The following is a 17,998-nucleotide window of genomic DNA, read 5'->3' on the forward strand; positions in this document are numbered from 1 at the left end:
AACCGTTTGATAGACAGTAGATAGTCTTGACAAGTCACGTGTTAAATTTTATAATATAGTTCAACCAAATACTTATGTATCACTGTGTATATATATGTAAATTAAGACGTTGGGTGCTATGTGTTTTCATGATTTTTAGCTGTATATTATATGCCTTGTCATATAAAATCGGAATCGAATCAGTTGAATCGACCGTTTCATATTGGAATTGATCTTGATTGATCCTGAATCCAATTTTAGGTTTATGGGACGGGATCGCTAGGTTTTCAGATGCGAGGGACCGATTCGAAGGTTTCTGGGGAATAATTTGACCCTGATTTCAGATTGGAATTGGTCTTGATTGATCCTGAATATGGGACGTTCTGAAGCGGTCAATTCTAGGTTTCTGGGACGGAATTGCTAAGCGATACTAGGGTTTCTGGGGATCGGCAGTGACGAGTTTGACCCCGATTCCACATTGGAATTGGTCTTGATTGATTTGAATCTGGGACGTTCTGAAACGGCCAATTCTAGGTTTCTGGGACGGATCGCTAGGTTTTCAGATGCGAGGGAGCGATTCTTGGGTTTCTTGGGAGGACGAATTCTACCTCGATTTCGAATTTAGAATTAATGGATATAGTCCCCAGTCCCTACTCTGGAAATGGACTACACTGTAATTTGAGGCATGCGCGGCCCGATTGAGAGGGAAAAGTAGAAGAAAAGGCGCCAAACAAAATGGAGACCTTCGGAGAGCCATGGCCAGAACTCAACGACGGCCTCACCTATAATGATGTCGTCCCTTCTTCTAACACTGGTCTGTTTAGTTTCTTCTTCTAATCAATTCTTTCTGTTATTGAATCTTATGATCAGTTCTTCCCATTTATTGTCTGTTCTGAGCAAATTAGTAAAATCAAATGTTACACAGCTTCAACAACCCTGGTTGAATTCTACTCAACCAAGTACAATAACTCAGCCCCCTTCGAAGGGTGAGTCCATATATGCCTTTCTTTCTCTATATCGTCTCTTCGTCTTACAAATTAATAGTTACTGTGATGATTTTCGAGCAGTTGGTTACAGAGGATACGGAATGGGCAGGTTCGCTTATTTGCTTTATTATTATGCTTTGGCTCCGCCACTTCTATTGTGGAATTCTTTGTCGTTCAATCTGTAATGTATACACCATCTCCTGATCTGTAGATAACGGTTGATCGCCAAGTTGTAAAGAATCCTGACACAATTCTCAGGCATTTCACTTTATCCCTTTTCTGGTTTCTGTCACTTGTATGGTAGGGGTGTCCGTGAAGGAAAATTTACTTTGAATTATTGTGAAATATGTAGAGAAGGTTCAAAATTAATCTATCATCGTCTTCCTTGGAGAGAGTCAGATGCACCGTACTTGCTGGAAGTTCTTTTCGAAGATGATGACTTGGTTTGTAAACTTTCAAACAGCTAAGATTTCATTTTCCATTTGAATACAGTAATCCTGTATGTTTATCGATGGTGAGGTTCTATTTTCTTCATGTGCATTCAGGTTGCTTTGAATAAGCCTTCGGGTCTACAAGTTCTACCTGGTGGACTTTTCCAGCAAAGGACGGTTTTAACCCAACTCCAGTGGAGAGCAAGTAAAAAGGCTTCTTCTTCACTGGGGCTTTCACAGGAACCTCATCCTGTTCCTGTTCATCGACTTGGTAGGGGCACTTCAGGTATGCCTCTTCTTCCTCTTTTTGGCTTTGAGTGTTTGGCTTAGTCCTTTTTCCTTTTTCTTTTTAAATACTGGGTAAACTGACTGAAGTCTCACATTTCAACTTAATGCCATGACTATTCATTTCAATTGAGCAACATGGAAAGAATTAGGCTGGGGATAATGACTGATTGATGTCCATTTGAACAGAAAAAGGAAAAGCAATGACAATGAACTACTTTAAAAAAAAAAAAAGCTGTATTTTGAATACTCAAATCAGGATTCCTGAAAAGGGCCCCTTGTTGTCTTTTATGCTGCATTCTGTTGTCATTCTTTTTATGGAACATTGGCTACTATTATTTTTTGAGGGGGGAAAACTGATTTTATTTATTTCTGTTTTTAAGTCATTATGAAATTGCACTTTCTGATTTAATGATCGTGTTTTGCTTGGTATCAGAACTGTTGATACAGTCCCCCACTAACAAATTAACTTTCAGGAATATTGCTCTGTGCCAAGTCGAAGCTTGCCAAAGCCCGTCTTGCTGCATATTTTGCTGATGGGACATCAGTTATTGGGAATAAGAGGTGAGAATCAACTAGTATAATTTCAGATCAAGGTTATCTGTAATACTGAGCATGAATGAAGTATACGTTCTCCTATTACTGAGTTCACGTGGAAAGGATAAATTCATTTCCTATTTACAATAACTATGGTATAGGAGCACAAATCATCTATGCTACAAAATATAATATTTAGTGTTTTCCAAATGTCAATTCCCCCCTCCCCCTCCCCCCCGGAAAGCATTTGGGGCAATAAATTCATGTATTAGGCGGGAGGCAGCGAAAGATTGCTTCAATTGTACGGTGATGGTCTTAAACACACAGTCTACAGATAATATATTCCACTTGACTAAATTACCCTGCTTTTTTTACTTGCTTCCCCCTTTTGTTTCTATTTTTTGTTTCTTCTCCAAAATTTGTCTAGTCTTCTTGTGCAGTTGCTCCAGATCTGTATACACGTTTGGCCTTTTGTCAGTGGAATTCCCAACTTGATTGGCATTTTCACGAGTATAAGAATCTCAAAATCTGTGAACAAATCCTTAATTTATTTTAGAAAATATGTGCAAGGTGCCCTGGACCCTTCAAGATATCCCAATGAGAATGCTTTGACGTCTTGTGAATCTTTGTCCACTGTTGGATTCTATGGAAGTATGACAATCAAATATTAAGACCTTGGAGGGAACCTCTTTTTTTTATTTTATTGCTCTAATTATTCCTAAAATGATGGAATGGAGCCTGTTAGCTGTACATCTCTCACAATGTCCAGTCTCGTCCTTGCAACTAGACTTAGAATTTCCCACGGAACCTTGTCCTGCCATGGGTTTAGGGTTGTAAGGCCAGGTTGATCCAAATAATTCTCCTTTGGACACATGCTGTAATATAGGGAATATATGGATTTTTATGTTGTAAAATCATCATGGTTGTGGAGTTTTGTCCACCTAATTCAGTATTGTAATGTGATCTGGGTAGTTGATCAGTCTTACTAAATATCCCTGTAGATCAAAACTCTGTTTCTTGAGAAAGAATTTTCGTATTTTACCTGTGAGTCTGTGACCTTAAACAGTTTTTAAACTTCTACTAATTATGAACTGCTGCATATCCAAAAGAGTAGAATTTCCTCAGTCTCTGTATTGTCTGGTTGTTTGCCAAGTTTCACGAGGCTTTCAAGGTTGATTAGTGTTTTTTAGTCACTTCGACTATTGGTTTGAACAGTTAAGTCTAGTGTGTTATCTTTGAGAGAATCTTCTTTTGATTTAAATTTCTTTCAAATGAGGTGGTATTGACTCTCAATAGGATAGTTGCTGGCTCTTGTTGTGGTTTTAGACAATTGGTTCGTTGATTATGACGGCGTAGTTTGGATTGAATATTGAGTTTCTATTCTTTGTTCTTTCATTTCTATGTTGCCAAAAGCATGGATTGTATTGTTTATTATATTCCATCTGTCCCGAAAACAGTCTTGTTTGAAAAACCCACAGTTTAACACTGGTTGTTAATGCATTAATCAGCGACTAATTCAAACCTTGTTTCCAACATTACCTCTATTTAGTTAGGCTTATTTAGTAGAGGGAAACAATTATCACAAATCAAATAGGGGCATTGTGGGGACAATGAAGAAGCTCAAACAGGACTACTTTGTGGGATGGAGGGAGTACTTTTTTTGCGGGAAATATTATCTATCATACCATTACCTTTAAAATTTCCAGGGAAAGTCTTGTCGAATTTTACTCCCAGACCCCCCTCTCAATTCTCTTGTACTTAATTGATCCAGAATTCAACCCTAAATTTTAGCGATATCGTAAAAAGGGGGGGTGGATGGGAGTTGAAAGTTCTTCCATACCTGTTTCCAATCCTGTGTTATTGAAGATCCTGCACAAGACTTATTCTTCCATTTTTATGTCTGCATGATGGTTAAATTTTTGCTCATGTTCGTTCTGTTCTTGTTTTTAGGCTTGTTGAGTTTTTTTTTTTTTTTTTTTACATGCTGAATGTTTGCAGGGTAACCAACATGGAGCTTGGGATAAAAAGGAGAATTACAAAGATATATCGAGCATTGGCCTCAGGAATAATTGATAAAGATGAGGTAGTGCTCTGGTATTACAAACTCCACTCCTATTTTCATTGCATAACAATATTTAATGTGAGCTTGCATCTATTTGCCTAACATATATCAGTCTGCTTGGGGGGATGGATTCAGAGAAGTAAACGTAGACTATCCGGGAACAACATTTGCTAACTGTGGTCATATTTTGTTGATAATTGATGGTTATTCATGTTGGCACAGATACGGAGAACTTCGCTGGAAGCTGAATTGAAGAAAGATTATTATTTTTTTTTAATTCTCATGAAGTCTTTAACAAGGATCAGCACATCTGAAATCCACTAGAAGGACCAAGGGGGCAGAATAGTTAGGTCATGGCCATGACTGAGGGAATTGGTTTCCTAGTGGGCCCTAGCCATCATTTGGTCACATAGACCATATCACATGTAGGATGTAACTAAACTTTAGGGAGTGTGCAGTTATAAACTCATACAAGAATAATAATTTCATAAGATGAAGAGGATTAAAACTGATCCATATTCAAGGGGTTGATTTGATCAAGAAGTCCGTAGAGAAAAAAACAACAGATCATGATAATGAATAAAAGATCAGAAACTGGTTGAAGAATTAAGAATAATTGAATCACTTAAAGCAGTCTCATGTTTATCCTGGTCTATTGTGGTTATTGTCTCAGCTGGCTTAGGTAATTGTTTGCTACCATTTCACCTAAAAGCTTGAGTTGTTAGGGAAGGGCAGCGTCAATGTATACATCAACACTCCCCCGCACGTGCAGTCCAAGATTCCCGTGGTCCTTGCACGTGAAGCTCACGCGGCACTGAGGGAGAAGAAATGTCAGGATAATTCTTCCAATGCGCTTCCCTAGAGTTGAACACTTGATGATGGGGACATCAGCCCAAGCTTTAGGGTTTACCAGAGGAGGCGGCACAGAGAACCATCCAACCTGGACTCTATTTGGTTGGATGGTTAAGGATCAGATTGGGGCCCACCATTGGAGAGCCACGCAGGAACTTAAGCAGCTGTATATGGGCCCCACTAGCAGTTAACGTAAGGAAGAGGACTCCTTACCTATTTTATGTTTTTCTGTTAGGAAATAAATCTGTTTTAATTAAGTAGTATTTTTATTTCCCTAAAGAGGTTAGGACTCCTTACGTATTTTGCAGATTCTGTTTTCTTTTTTTTATTATTTCTCTTATTTGTTTCTTAAAGTATAGAACTCTTTATTTAGCAGATTCTATTTGGATCTTCTCCTTTTCTTAGAAGTTTATTTTATAAGTACATTGTAAGGCCAATGGCCAAAGGTTCTAATTAATGAATGAAGATTATTGAAGGCAAAACAGCCCCCCAAACCCCCCCAACGAATTCTCTCTCGCTGCTCTCTCCCTCTTCTCATCTCACTCTCGGTCTCCCTTTGTTTCTAGCCTTCTCTCTCTCTCTCTCTCTCTCTCTCTCTCTCTCTCTCGACCTTCATCCCTCTCTTTTCTGTTTTCTGTTTTCCCTGTTGCTGCTGCCCTATTGCAGAAATTGTTCACCATCGTTAGAGATTATCTCCATCGAGAAAACCCCCAACTGGGTTGCTGCTGGAACTTCTCCAACAATCGGGACTACTGTTCTTTATCAAGTAGGTTGGACTGCAACTCTTTATTTTGGAGGATCTCGAGTTCTTCTCTTCTCCTCAGACTACAGACGGCAAGAAGGTAAGTAAAGAACCCCCCTGTTCTACATTCATTGGCCGCTCATTACTTCCATTAGTCCCCACTGAAATCTGAACATATACCTTTTCTTTTAAGCCGATATTTATAGTTTTCCTAAAGAAACTTCTGCTGTTTTACCTTTCATTAGTTGGTTGATTGTAGGCATTGTTTGGTTTACTTAGTTTGCTCAATGTCTTGATTGACTCGTGCTAAACTTAACACATAGTTGCTGCCATGTTCCCTACCCCATACTCCCACTTGAAGTTTGAGTGAGTTTATGTGCTTTTATACTCAGACTATTATTGTTCATTGCTACGTTATTCATTAATCTCACTTTACTTGCATGTCAATCTTGTTTGCTGAGTTTCTCTTACCCTGTCCAACCCAAGTCCCTTGAGTTTATCCTATCTGGTTAGTTAATCTTGTAGAAAAACTAGTCACCTAGGAATCCCCTACATCACTTGACCTCCCTGCTTTGTACCATGTTCACTACCGTTTCACCTAAAAGCTCAAACTGTTAGGGAAAGGCAGTGTCAATATATATATCAACAGTAATTCTGTATGACGTGGTGATCGTTTAAGAGCCCTATATATCCTTTTAGGCTTTATTTAAATTTTTTTGGCAGATAGATAATGGTCTTATTTAAATTTATTATGTAATGTCGTGTATTATAAGATGTTGATGTAGTTTCATGGTTCTTTATGCATTGTAGGTTGTCATCACGCAGCCAATTGGATTGATGCGATACCCTGGGGTAGCCAATGGGCTTTATGTTGCTTCTTCATTGGGTACTCTCGTTGGGTTTATTTTTTGAGTTTCTGTGGTGCAATTCATATTGATAATGATAAATCTGGTCCTAGTACACTTCAGTTTTGGCTTCTACTAGCTGTTAGTGTTCTTATGTTTTTATTTTCTGATTGACATTTCTGCATTAGTCTTTGTCATTTTAATCATCATTTTTCTTCTCCTGGTAATATTGTTGCTTTCCCTTGTAAATTAAATAGGTAAACCAGCACTCACCAAAGTTGATGTTCTTGAGAGAGATGTACTGGGAAACTGCACATTGGTCGAGGTAGTCCAGTTCACTGATGCACTTATATACCTGTTCTGATCTTTATTTTTCTCTTTACTGTAGTAATGTTATTTCCATAGTTTTTAATGCGGAAAGGCGACTGAGGCGTTTGAGGGTCTTCCGAAACGCTTTGGCGATAGGGCGGGCATAAGAGTCGCCTTATCAAATAAAGCGTTCCCAAATGGCTTTTTAAATATTATATAAATCTTATATGCTAAATATAGATTAAAGATTCATACAAATGCAAGATATTCATCAAAAAAACAAATCGATAAAGTGGATGTACTAAGTTCATCTTCATCGCATATATTATAATTATGAAACAAAATTATAAATATAAATAAAAAAAGCTGTCAAAATATGTAAGTATTTATTATACTTCTATGGAAAATAGAAGGGGGAAGGGGGAAGGGGGAAGAACAACATTGTTTTTGCCAAATTTTCATATGCATGAAAAACAACCACCTTAAGTACAAGTGAATAGAGAAATGCAAATTTGAATAATAAAAGAGACATCCAGGTTTCAATCTCATTGAAGAAACATCACCGCTGTTGCTAACTTCCTACCATCGTCTCTGCCTTCACTAATAGTGTCACAGATAATAATAAACTAAACAGAAGAGAAAGAGATATGGCTCTGTTTTTCACTTGGCTAGATTAGGACAAAATTTACTAACATCTGAAATGGTTCTAACATTTCTAACTTTCATATAAGCTGTAGTATGAGATCTAGATATGCGTGACCAGTAGGGAGCCCCATGATACAGACACTTATAAGTCATTAACTGCTTATTCTACTTTATTTGTGCCGGCATTCAAACATTGATAGCACCAGGGCTGTTGGCTCGGCATGCTCATGGCTCATCAGGAAGCACAGTCTGGATAAGAAATGCTATCGAGGGGCACAGAGTTTATGTTATGCAAGACAATAAGCCCTTCTCAGATGGTCCCAGAACCAGCTCCCAATCATTGGTATGTGCCAAAGTACATCCAATTGTTAGGTTGGTTGAGGGTTCTAAAGAGAATAAAAAGAATAGGTGGTTCAGCAGCTTGTGCCTGAACCTTGATTTACTTGATCAGGTAATAGAAACTTCTGGGTTGGACGAGGCAGGAGCGAGGGATGATTTACTACTATCCTAAGATGGATTGATGAGGGAAGACGAATGGTACCCTTTTTTTCTTTTTCATTTTTCTATCAGTGACCATAGAGCATCTCCTCTCCCTTCAAACTTTCTTAGACCCATCCTTGGGACACCAAAAGTATAGAACCCACTGTACTAGCAGAAGAAGATAACCAATATTTCACATTGCTTCAACAGCTCATGTGGGGTTTTCTTTAATTAACTTTTAACAAAGTAAAAAAGGTTCTTCCAGTTTCTTTTTTCTCCTCTCTTCTTATATTTACTACCTCATTGAGCGAACTTTAACTGTTAGGAGTCTGGGGGTTCTAAAGTGCTTCACCTTAGATTTCCCTTTTTCATTTTTCTCTTATGATCTTGCTCTTAGAGCTATTTATTCTGCTCTTCTTTATTCTTCGTTAGGTTGAGATTCAGTCAGGACGTCCACACCAAATCCGCATTCATCTTTCCTTCATTGGGCATCCACTCATTGGTAAGTCTGCTAGCAATTGAAGTTGTATAATGCATCTGCCCTATATGAATTTGATTAATTGTTTTCCTATTAGTCCTGTTAAAGGATTTTTTTCATATTCTCATGACTCATGCATTTTTGAGAAATATTTTGTCATCCAAAGAAATCACATTGTCTGTTTGTATTTTGCAGTATGTTTGGTCTTTGGATATCCATTATCTTGGAAGACTAAAGGAAGAAAATGATAGCATCTTGTCATTTGTAAAGAGTAAACATGGCAGTTATTTCATATTTGAAACAATAGTAGGTTTTGATTTGTGACTGCTGTTGCATGAAATAATTTTACTTTAGCAAAGGGATAATTCCCTAAATAATTAGTGGTAGGAGTACAGAATCAAGAAATAGCATGTGGGTCTCTCATTAATGCCAAAATATGTTTTTTTCTTTTTCCCTGTTTGTAGATCTTGCCCAGTATTAAAATTGCATTTTTCTCCTTTTAGTCATGCTGTTATGATTATTTTGTTTAAGTAATAAAGGTCCAATTATAAAGAAACATAAGATTCATATTATTTTACAGTAATTCGATGGTTAAATTGTGTATTAAATTTTAGACAATAAAGTGGTCTTAAAGAAAGGTGACTTGTGAGCAAAAATATTTTATGTTGGCCTCATGGTTTTGCCTTCCTGGTACATTTTTGGCTGCAATTTATTCCTTTTTTGAGGTGGAAGGTGGAAATGGGGAAGGGCTTGCCAGGCAGCAGGTGACCCTCTAAGGGACATTTACTACATGCGTACTTTTGGACAAAAATTCCTAAAGAAAGTCAACTTATGAGCTACGTTGTTTATCCTTTATTTCAATCATTCTTCCTTTTAATTGTATATTTTCTGTGCCACAAGTTTGTGCATATGCATGGGAAATGTTCATGGGTTCCTTCAGTGTTTGATTTGAATGTGGGCTGGTGGACAAATTATCTGTTCAATTAATTTAGTGGGATTGTGAATGGTTGTTTATTAACAGGAGATCCTCTCTATGATGCTGGTGGTCATCCAAAATGCTTCAAATCAGAGTTAGGAGATGGGAGTTTTGCAGAAGATGGGTATGAGAAATGTGATGTGTTGCATATATAAAGTTGGTATGTCAGTTTGGTGCTTTAGTTATTAAGAAGCTACCATTTGCATCACAAATATCATGGGTCCAACGCATCCATGATCACTATCTTGTGCAATGCAGAGCTAGTAGTACTCATGTTTGAAGAAAATTTCACATATGTCATATGTAGATATCCAACTTGAACGTGGAAGCATGCATTGGCATCGGATGAGAGACATAGGCATCATATGTGGCAATCCTGACCTAACTCCTGCTTGAGATCTTTTCTTTCACCAATTAAGCTAGCTATCTAATTGATGCTCAATCTGAAAATTGTAGACTAACCTCATTGGATCCTTGAATTTGAATAATCCAACTCTAATTGAAAATATCTTGGAGAATATATCAATAGTTAATGAAATAAGAATGGAGATCTTGGTAGACGTGAGGAATCATATATGGCAACCTAAACCACATCTGCATACCTGCTTCGGACTCCTAGCTTTTGCCTATAGCCAGCTATGTACAACTGACAAATGCATGGCATGAGAATTGTTGTTGGCCTCATTGAATTCTAAAATTTACTAAACTAATTTTGATGGGAATTCTGGGAGAATAATCAAACATGTTACAATCCCAGATACCTTGTAATCAAACCAAAAGAAAAAGAAAGAGAAGAAGAAGAAGAAAGAAGAGAGAAGAGAGAGGTACAACCGAAGGAGACTTCCAAAAGATGAGAAGAAACCTACGATCTTACCAGAATAGGTTGATCGCAGGTTTTAGTCCTTTACTTATATTAAAATAGTGTTGAAAGTAAAAGACAATAGTGCCCCCATTGCCCAATTACAAGAAAAGCCACATCACAGAAATATGGGAGCCGATGGGACCCAAAATGCCCCTATCGCCCCCTATCGGTTTTAGAGTTTAGCGACACTCCCCCTCAAGCTGGAGCATACACATCACCCATGCTCAGCTTGGTACAACCATTACGAAAACTAGGAGCAAACAGTGACTTAGTGAACATATCAGCCAACTGATCTGATGAAGGAACAAAAGGAGTCCCAATCAGCTTCTTCAGAACATCTCGAACAAAGTGGCGGTCCACCTCTATGTGCTTGGTCCTCTCATGGAAGACTGGATTACTAGTAATGTACTCCGCAGCTTGTTGTCACAATATATCTGCATAGGCTTGGTCACTGGAAATCCCAACTCCAAGAGTGAAGACCGTAGCCACATTAACTCAGCAGCGGTATGGGTCATAGCTCTGTATTCTGCTTCTGCACTAGATCGGGCAATGGTAGTCTGGTTCTTGCTACGCCATGTAACCAAATTACCTCCAACAAATGTACAATAACCATTAGTAGATCTCCGATCATTAGCAGAGCCGGCCCAATCAGCATCAGAATAACCAGCTAGTTCCATATATCGATTAGGATGATAGATTAGCCCTTTTCCAGGGGCACTCTTTAGATAACGAAGAACACGGACAACATCCCAATGTGCTTTCTGAGGAGACTGCATGAACTGACTGAGGACTCTAACAGCATAGGAGATGTCAGGACGTGTTACAGTAAGATAAATCAGCTTGCCAATCAAACTCTTGTATTGATGCACATCCTGAAGAGGTTCGTCATCATTAACACCAAACTTTTGGTGAGGATCCAAGAGATATCAACAGGTTTGGATGCAAGCATGCTAGTATCAGATAAAAGGTCCAACACGTTTTTCCTTTGAGACAGACTGATCCCTTTCTTACATCGGATCACTTCAATCCCAAGAAAATAGTGAAGTTGGCCCAAGTCCTTGGTCTAAAAATGTTGTTGTAGATAAGCTTTCACTTCAGAAATTCCTGCCTCATCATTACCAGTAAGAATAATATCATCAACATAAACTACCAAGACAACCAGTTTATCACCTTTGCGACGAACAAAGACAGAATGATCAGAATAACATTGAGAAAATCCACAAGTAACTATGGTAGCACTGAACTTGTCAAACCATGCCCGAGGGGACTGTTTAAGTCCATAGATAGCCTTGTGTAAGCGACACACGCGACCTTTATTCTCCCATGAGCAACATAACCAGGAGGTTACTCCATATACACCTCTTCCTGTAGATCACCATACAAGAAGGCATTCTTGATGTCCAATTGAAACAAGGGTCAATCAAAGTTGACAGCAAGAGAAATAAGTAGATGAACAGAGTTCAATCTAGCAACCGGGGAGAAGGTCTCAAAATATTCAACTCCATATGTCTGAGTATACCTCTTGGTAACCAGACATGCTTTCAACTGCTCAGCAGAGCCATCAGAGTGATATTTAATAGTGTACACCCATCAACACTTCACCAAATCCTTACCAGAAGGTAAATCTACCAGACTCCAGGTAGCACGACTCAAGAGAGCATCCATTTCTACATCCATGGCAGCTTTCCATCTAAGAATAGTTAGGGCATCATTATGGGTGTGGGGAATAGGGTTAGTAGAAAGTGACAAGGCAAGACCATGGATGGGAGAGGGAAGATGAGACAAGAAAAAAAAGTTATCAATAGGATACACAACCATATATTTTTGAGTGCAAGAATGCGTATCCTTTGAGCAATTGGTGAGTCATCAGGCGGAGAAGGAGAAGGAACTTCACCAGAGAAAGGTGGCAATGGAGGAAGTGAATCATCAGGAGTATTGGTTTCTCCACTCGGCTGTCCATCCTTCTTCCTGCACTGATAAACCTGTGGAGGAGGTGAGTCACTGGCACTGGGCACTGGGCACTGGGCACTGGGCACTGGGCACATCAGGGAAGGGTATGAGAGATGGAATGGGTGGAGGAGATGGAGAAGTCCACTCCATACCAGACTGGGACACTTGAGGAGGAAAGAATGATGTGTCTTCAAAGAAGGTCACATCGACACTAACAAAGTTCCTATGAGTAATGCGGTCATAGCACTTATACCCTTTTTGAGTACATGAATAACCCCAAAAAATGCACTTAGTAGACATAGGAGACAATTTATCTACTTGCACATGCAAATTATGGACAAAACTGTTACGTGCTTGTTCTATTGGTATTGGAAGTAACCCTCAGCCACGGCCTGGAGGTCGACCACGCCCTCTACTACGTGGAATGATGAAGAGTTGCAATTAGATGGGAGTAGGGGAGGATAAATCGGTATTGAGAGAGAGAGAGAGTTAGGTTAGGAGATTAAGAAGATAAGATAGAGAGAGGAAGAGACGTTTGATCGTAATAGTCATTCCCTCAACTATTGCTCACCTTTCTTAAATACACATCACCAACCCAAATCTAAATAACTTCTAATTTAGAATCCCACTTCCACTAAACTACCCACAATGTAATAACAAACTAGCTACTCCCCCCTTCTTAAGTAACTACACCCACATCTACTAAATACTAAACTACATAATTATTCTACGTATAGCCACCCTTACACATAGCATATGGACAGCATCCTAACGAAAACACACACAACCAAAAACTGAGGGAGGAACAGGAAAACTTGGCAAAGTAGGGAACATAATAGAAAAAGGGGACCTATCTGAAAGCACTGAAGATGGCATGCGATTAATCAAGTGACATGCAGTTAAAAGCTCATCACACAAAAAATGCTTAGGAATATGCATATGAATCATAATAGCACGGGCAACCTCGAGTAGATGCCGGTTCTTGCGCTCTACTACCCCATTTTGTTGTGGGGTATAGGCGCAATTGGTTTGGTGTATCATCCCACAGTTGGCACAAAAATCAAAAATATCAGTTTGAGCATATTCTAAAGCATTATCAGAACTAAAAATCTTAATCAAAATGCCAAATTGAGTTTTTATTTCATTATAGAATTGCTGAAACACAGATAAAAATTCAGATTTGTCCTTTAACATGTAAAACCATATAAGGCGAGAATGATCATCCACAAAAGTCACAAAATAACGAAAGCCAAATCTATTATTAACTTTGCGAGGACCCCATACATCAGAATGGACTAAGGAAAATAAAGACAGACTACGAGACACAAAGCGAGATAGGAAGGACACACGGTGATGTTTTCCCAACTCACAGGCCTCATATTCTAACCTAATCACAGACTTAAAACTAGGAAATACAAGTTTCAACCTAGCCAAAGATAAATGTTCTAAACGACAGTGCCATTAGAAAGGAGTCACATCCCCAAGAACAGTAGCAGCAGCAGAAGAAGTATGAGAACGACAATTGAAATAATATAAACGATCTTTTTCACGCCCTCCACCAATCGTCTTCCTCATGTGAAGATCCTGAAAAACACAGTAAGAGGGAAAGAAGGTTACTGAGCAATTTAATGAGCTAATTAACTGACTCACAGATAGAAGACTTAATGGGACTTGTGGAACATGTGACACAGAAGATAAATTCAGTGAGGATGTGGGTGATATAGTACCATGACCGAGAACCGGTGTAAAAGCACCGTTGGCAAGAATTATAGATGTAGAACTGGTACTAGAAGAAAAGGTTTTAAAAAGTGATGACTTACCAGTCATATGGGCAGAAACACTTGAATCAATGATCCAGGGGGTAGAGGTAGTGATAAGAAGGGCTGAGGTACCTGCATGAGCTAAGATGGCAGCGGATGTAGACCCACCATTGGATGTATTAGAGGATGCCTCGAGAGTCTGCAAGCATCAGAGCAACTGATTGATGTTATCGTGCATACTGGTAGATGAATCTCCTGAAGAAGGTCTCGGTTTTAGCATCGACGGAAGACATTGTGTCAGTACCATCATATGACACTGCATGATTGGCTAATTGGGTTGCCCACTCTTGCTTGCCATGCTTTACCCAGCAATTCTCTATAGTATGGTTGGGCTTCCCTCAATAAGTGCATTGGCGGGCTGCACGATCAGAAGGCTATCCACTAGAACCTCGATCAGCCGATCCACAACCTCCCCCACGACCACAACCACATCCACGGTTGGAAAGGAAGGTAGAATTGTCTTTGGAAGACTGATCAAATTTAGTTGATGAAGTGATACGCTGCAGTTGCGAATAAGTGTCATTCAGAGTAAGACCAGTATCGTCTGCAAGTAAATGGCCCTTCACTGCCTTCAAATCATTTTTCAAACTAGCCAAAAATTTGGAAACGAAAAACTCATTCCGCTGAGCTTTCAATTTGTCAATGTCTGTGGTCACGGGCTAGAAAACATTAAGTTCTTCAACCATTCCCCTGAAAGTACTATAATACTCTGAAAGAGATCTGTCAGACTGGCGAAACTGGAACAACTTCTCATAATATCATAAATATGGGTCATATTCTTTTCTTGAGAGTAATTTTCCTTCAAATTGTTTTATACTCCCTTTGCAGTAGAGTGAAACATGACATTGGCAGCGACATCTGGTTCCATACTATTCCACAACCAGATTAAAATCAAAGCATTCTCCTTCATCCATTCATCATAACCCTTGTCAGATGATGAAGGAGAATAAGAAATAGTATACTTAAGTTTATCCTTGGCCATAAGGTAAACCTTCACAAATTGAGCCCAAAGTAGGTAATTCGAGCTTTCCTTGAGCTTAATAGAAGTAATTTGCACGTTGACATTGTCTGAGGCAAATGCAGTAGTCACAGAGGTAGTAGACTTGGTCTTAGTCATGAGAACCAAAAATAAAGTAGACAAATAGAGTCGCCGATATCTGGCTTTCACCCAAAAATACCAAGAAAAATAGCAAACCAACCTGAACCACAACAACTGGATATCTGGCTTTCACCCAAGAGACCCGGATTCAATAAAGGAAAGAAGAAGATGGCTGCGGTTGTTCTTCAAATCTTTAGCATAGTACCAATAGAGCACGATCCATACACCATATAAATTACTCCATGTGATTTAATCAATAGTAGATGTAGCAATAGGTGGCTGCACACCAGAAGATTTCAGCACAAAATCGAGATCAGCAGGGAGGATTTTGAAAAGCTTGATTTGATTACAGAGGCTCTGATACCATGTTACAATCCCAGATACCTTGTAATCAAACCAAAAGAAAAAGAAAGAAAGAAAAGAAGAAGAGAGAGGTACAACCGAAGGAGACTCCCAAAAGATGAGAAGAGACATGAGATCTTACCATAATAGGTTGATCGCAGGTTTTAGTCATTTACTTATATTAAAATAATGCTGAAAGTAAAAGACAATAGTACCCCCATTGCCCAATTACAAGAAACACATCACAGAAATATGGGAGCCGATGGGACCCAAAATACCCCTATCGGCCTCCATCTTTTTTAGAGTTTAGCGCCTCAACAAAACAGTTACAAGTCAATGCAATTGAAGTCCTTCCAGTAAAGATGTAATTACAATCTAACTCTTAATATACAGATGTAGAAGGTAGTTACAAGAATCAGTTTCGGTATTTTCTGTTGGAGATATTCTTCACATGGAGGGGGCGATGGTTAGAAGAAAATCAAGTGCAAATTCTTCTTTTGGTTCAGATTGATTGTATCATATAATTGCTGTAGAGGTCATTCTTCGTAATGAGAATCAAACACTAATGAGCTGGCTTTTGATACTCCAAAAATATGTTAACCATGAGAATGGAGTACTAGAGATACGAATAGTTTATTGTTATTGATGTAGGATGATATATCCTTCTAGTTATAGATATTTCTCTTTAATGATTGATTCATATTTAGCCTTTGCAATCTTTTGCTTATTTATCTCGGGTTCCCATCACCACATCTTCACACTTTATTTCATGCATGATTTCTTTGGGACTGTAAATGAGCACATTCTAGTCTCTCTTGCTTAACTGTGTTGTGATTGTCAGATTTTTCTTTCCTATCAAACTAGTTATTTGAGTATTTAATTCCTTCCATGCTTGTTTTCATTCTGCTGTACTTTCGGTAGAGGTTATCAGAGGCCTATGAATCCTGTTCCTGGAGACTGTGGCTACTACTTGCATGCTTATCGATTGGTTCTTCATCAACCAACCACAGGCAAGGTAAGTTCTAAGGTTAGCTCCAATATTGCTTCCTAGAATTAGAACCTTCTCAGATAATATATTTATTGAATAGTTGATATCAGGAGAAGATATAATTAACTGGAGCAGATAGTGACTTAAATGGTGTTTTGAAGGTTATTATTTGGTACTTATCAGGATGACATGAGCAGGTTTGGGATCCCCATTTGGCTCCCCTGTGCTAAATATTTGCATCATTGATTTTCTTTGCTCGACCATTGCTTATACTTATTTGCTGACCTAGTGATCAATGGTCGAACATTAAATTCATCTAATTGAATCTTATCCGCCAGATAGTCGGTTGATTTTTCTGCACCATAGCTTGTCCAGTGGGAGGAAATATAGGCATCAGACATCCAAAGTTAATGGTCCTTTAACTCCTTTGTCAGTTTTGTGCTTGCAAATGGTCCTATTTTAATGTATAATATTAACGATTGGTTTCAGCCTCTTCTTTTGAGGTCTCATATTCACAGCATTTTAGTTCCCATCAGTTGCCACCGGCATCAGAAGGATGGAGGTGTGGCTTGGGGTTCCGCCTCCACTGTTTCATTAGAGGCTAGGGGTATTTCCGAAATAGTCAGGGTAAATGCATATTAACAATCATCCATATTTGTATCTGTGATTATCTTACCTATTCTCCTCAAAATATTGATTTTCTGCAGAAGGAAGATACATGTTACATTGGTCTAGTCATCTTCCAACATTATATCAATCCAGTTATTTGTATTTTGCACTAATAAAGGATATGAATCAATGATTCTATTTTTTCTACAGGTAATTGAAATCACTGCTGCTCTCCCATCTATCCTACAGACACAGGATGAACTCAATCAGAAGGAGCATACCACGCAGCCGAGAACTGTTGACACTGCTGTAGCAGTTTCTGAGAAGAAGCAACAAATGTAGCAATCAAATCACCCCATGTTTAAGAATTGGAACTGTTTTTCTGCCAGTGTGTACCTGCCTTTCAGGGCTATCTCCACGCTGCCATCTATTCGATCTAATTGTATGCCTTTCCATGTACATGAATGCACCCCCTTTAGCTCTATGCATTCTCTTGTAGTCTTGAATTCTGTTCTGCCACGGGGCAAACTTCAATTAAAATGAAACTTAGTATGTGAATAGAAAGCCTGGAGATTGGTTTATCTCATTTTAATCTTTGGTTTGGGGTCAAATCGGTATTGGATCGGTTTAGAATTGGTCTGGCTCAGAATCAAAACCCTTGAACTAGTCCCTCAGATCTGAAATCCCAGGATTCAGACCCCAAAATACAAGGGTGATGGAA

General features: G+C 38.8%; 1 protein-coding gene across 2 annotated transcripts; it reads left to right on the forward strand.

Moving 5' to 3' along the window:
- Positions 1-210: 210 nt before the first annotated feature.
- LOC122080658 (RNA pseudouridine synthase 5) lies at positions 211-17,869 on the forward strand. 2 transcript variants are annotated; one of them, XR_006140859.1, is made up of 14 exons: positions 211-793; positions 905-965; positions 1,047-1,074; positions 1,177-1,223; positions 1,318-1,408; positions 1,511-1,682; positions 2,158-2,245; positions 4,217-4,301; positions 6,685-6,760; positions 6,977-7,044; positions 8,586-8,655; positions 9,653-9,767; positions 16,602-16,695; positions 17,488-17,528. XR_006140859.1 is itself a non-coding variant. In XM_042647468.1 (14 exons), the coding sequence occupies exons 1-14, from the start codon at positions 715-717 to the stop codon at positions 17,617-17,619; spliced, it is 1,170 nt and encodes a 389-aa protein (XP_042503402.1). In that variant the 5' UTR covers positions 220-714; the 3' UTR covers positions 17,620-17,869. The 2 variants fall into 2 exon arrangements, 1 of the variants encoding a protein (XP_042503402.1); XM_042647468.1 differs by having other exon boundaries at positions 220-793; positions 9,653-9,731; positions 17,488-17,869.
- Positions 17,870-17,998: the final 129 nt, after the last annotated feature.

This window comes from Macadamia integrifolia, chromosome 6 (assembly GCF_013358625.1).
Source record: "Macadamia integrifolia cultivar HAES 741 chromosome 6, SCU_Mint_v3, whole genome shotgun sequence".
In the NCBI taxonomy this organism is placed as follows: Eukaryota; Viridiplantae; Streptophyta; class Magnoliopsida; order Proteales; family Proteaceae; genus Macadamia; species Macadamia integrifolia.

Excerpts from the sequence above, each read along its gene's own strand:
- LOC122080658 (XM_042647468.1), top strand. The coding sequence starts at position 715 with ATGGAGACCTTCGGAGAGCCATGGCCAGAACTCAACGACGGCCTCACC. Across the intron at positions 1,683-2,157 it reads ACTTGGTAGGGGCACTTCAG|GAATATTGCTCTGTGCCAAG; the intron begins GTATGCCTCTTC and ends ATTAACTTTCAG. Across the intron at positions 9,732-16,601 it reads GGGAGTTTTGCAGAAGATGG|AGGTTATCAGAGGCCTATGA; the intron begins GTATGAGAAATG and ends TACTTTCGGTAG.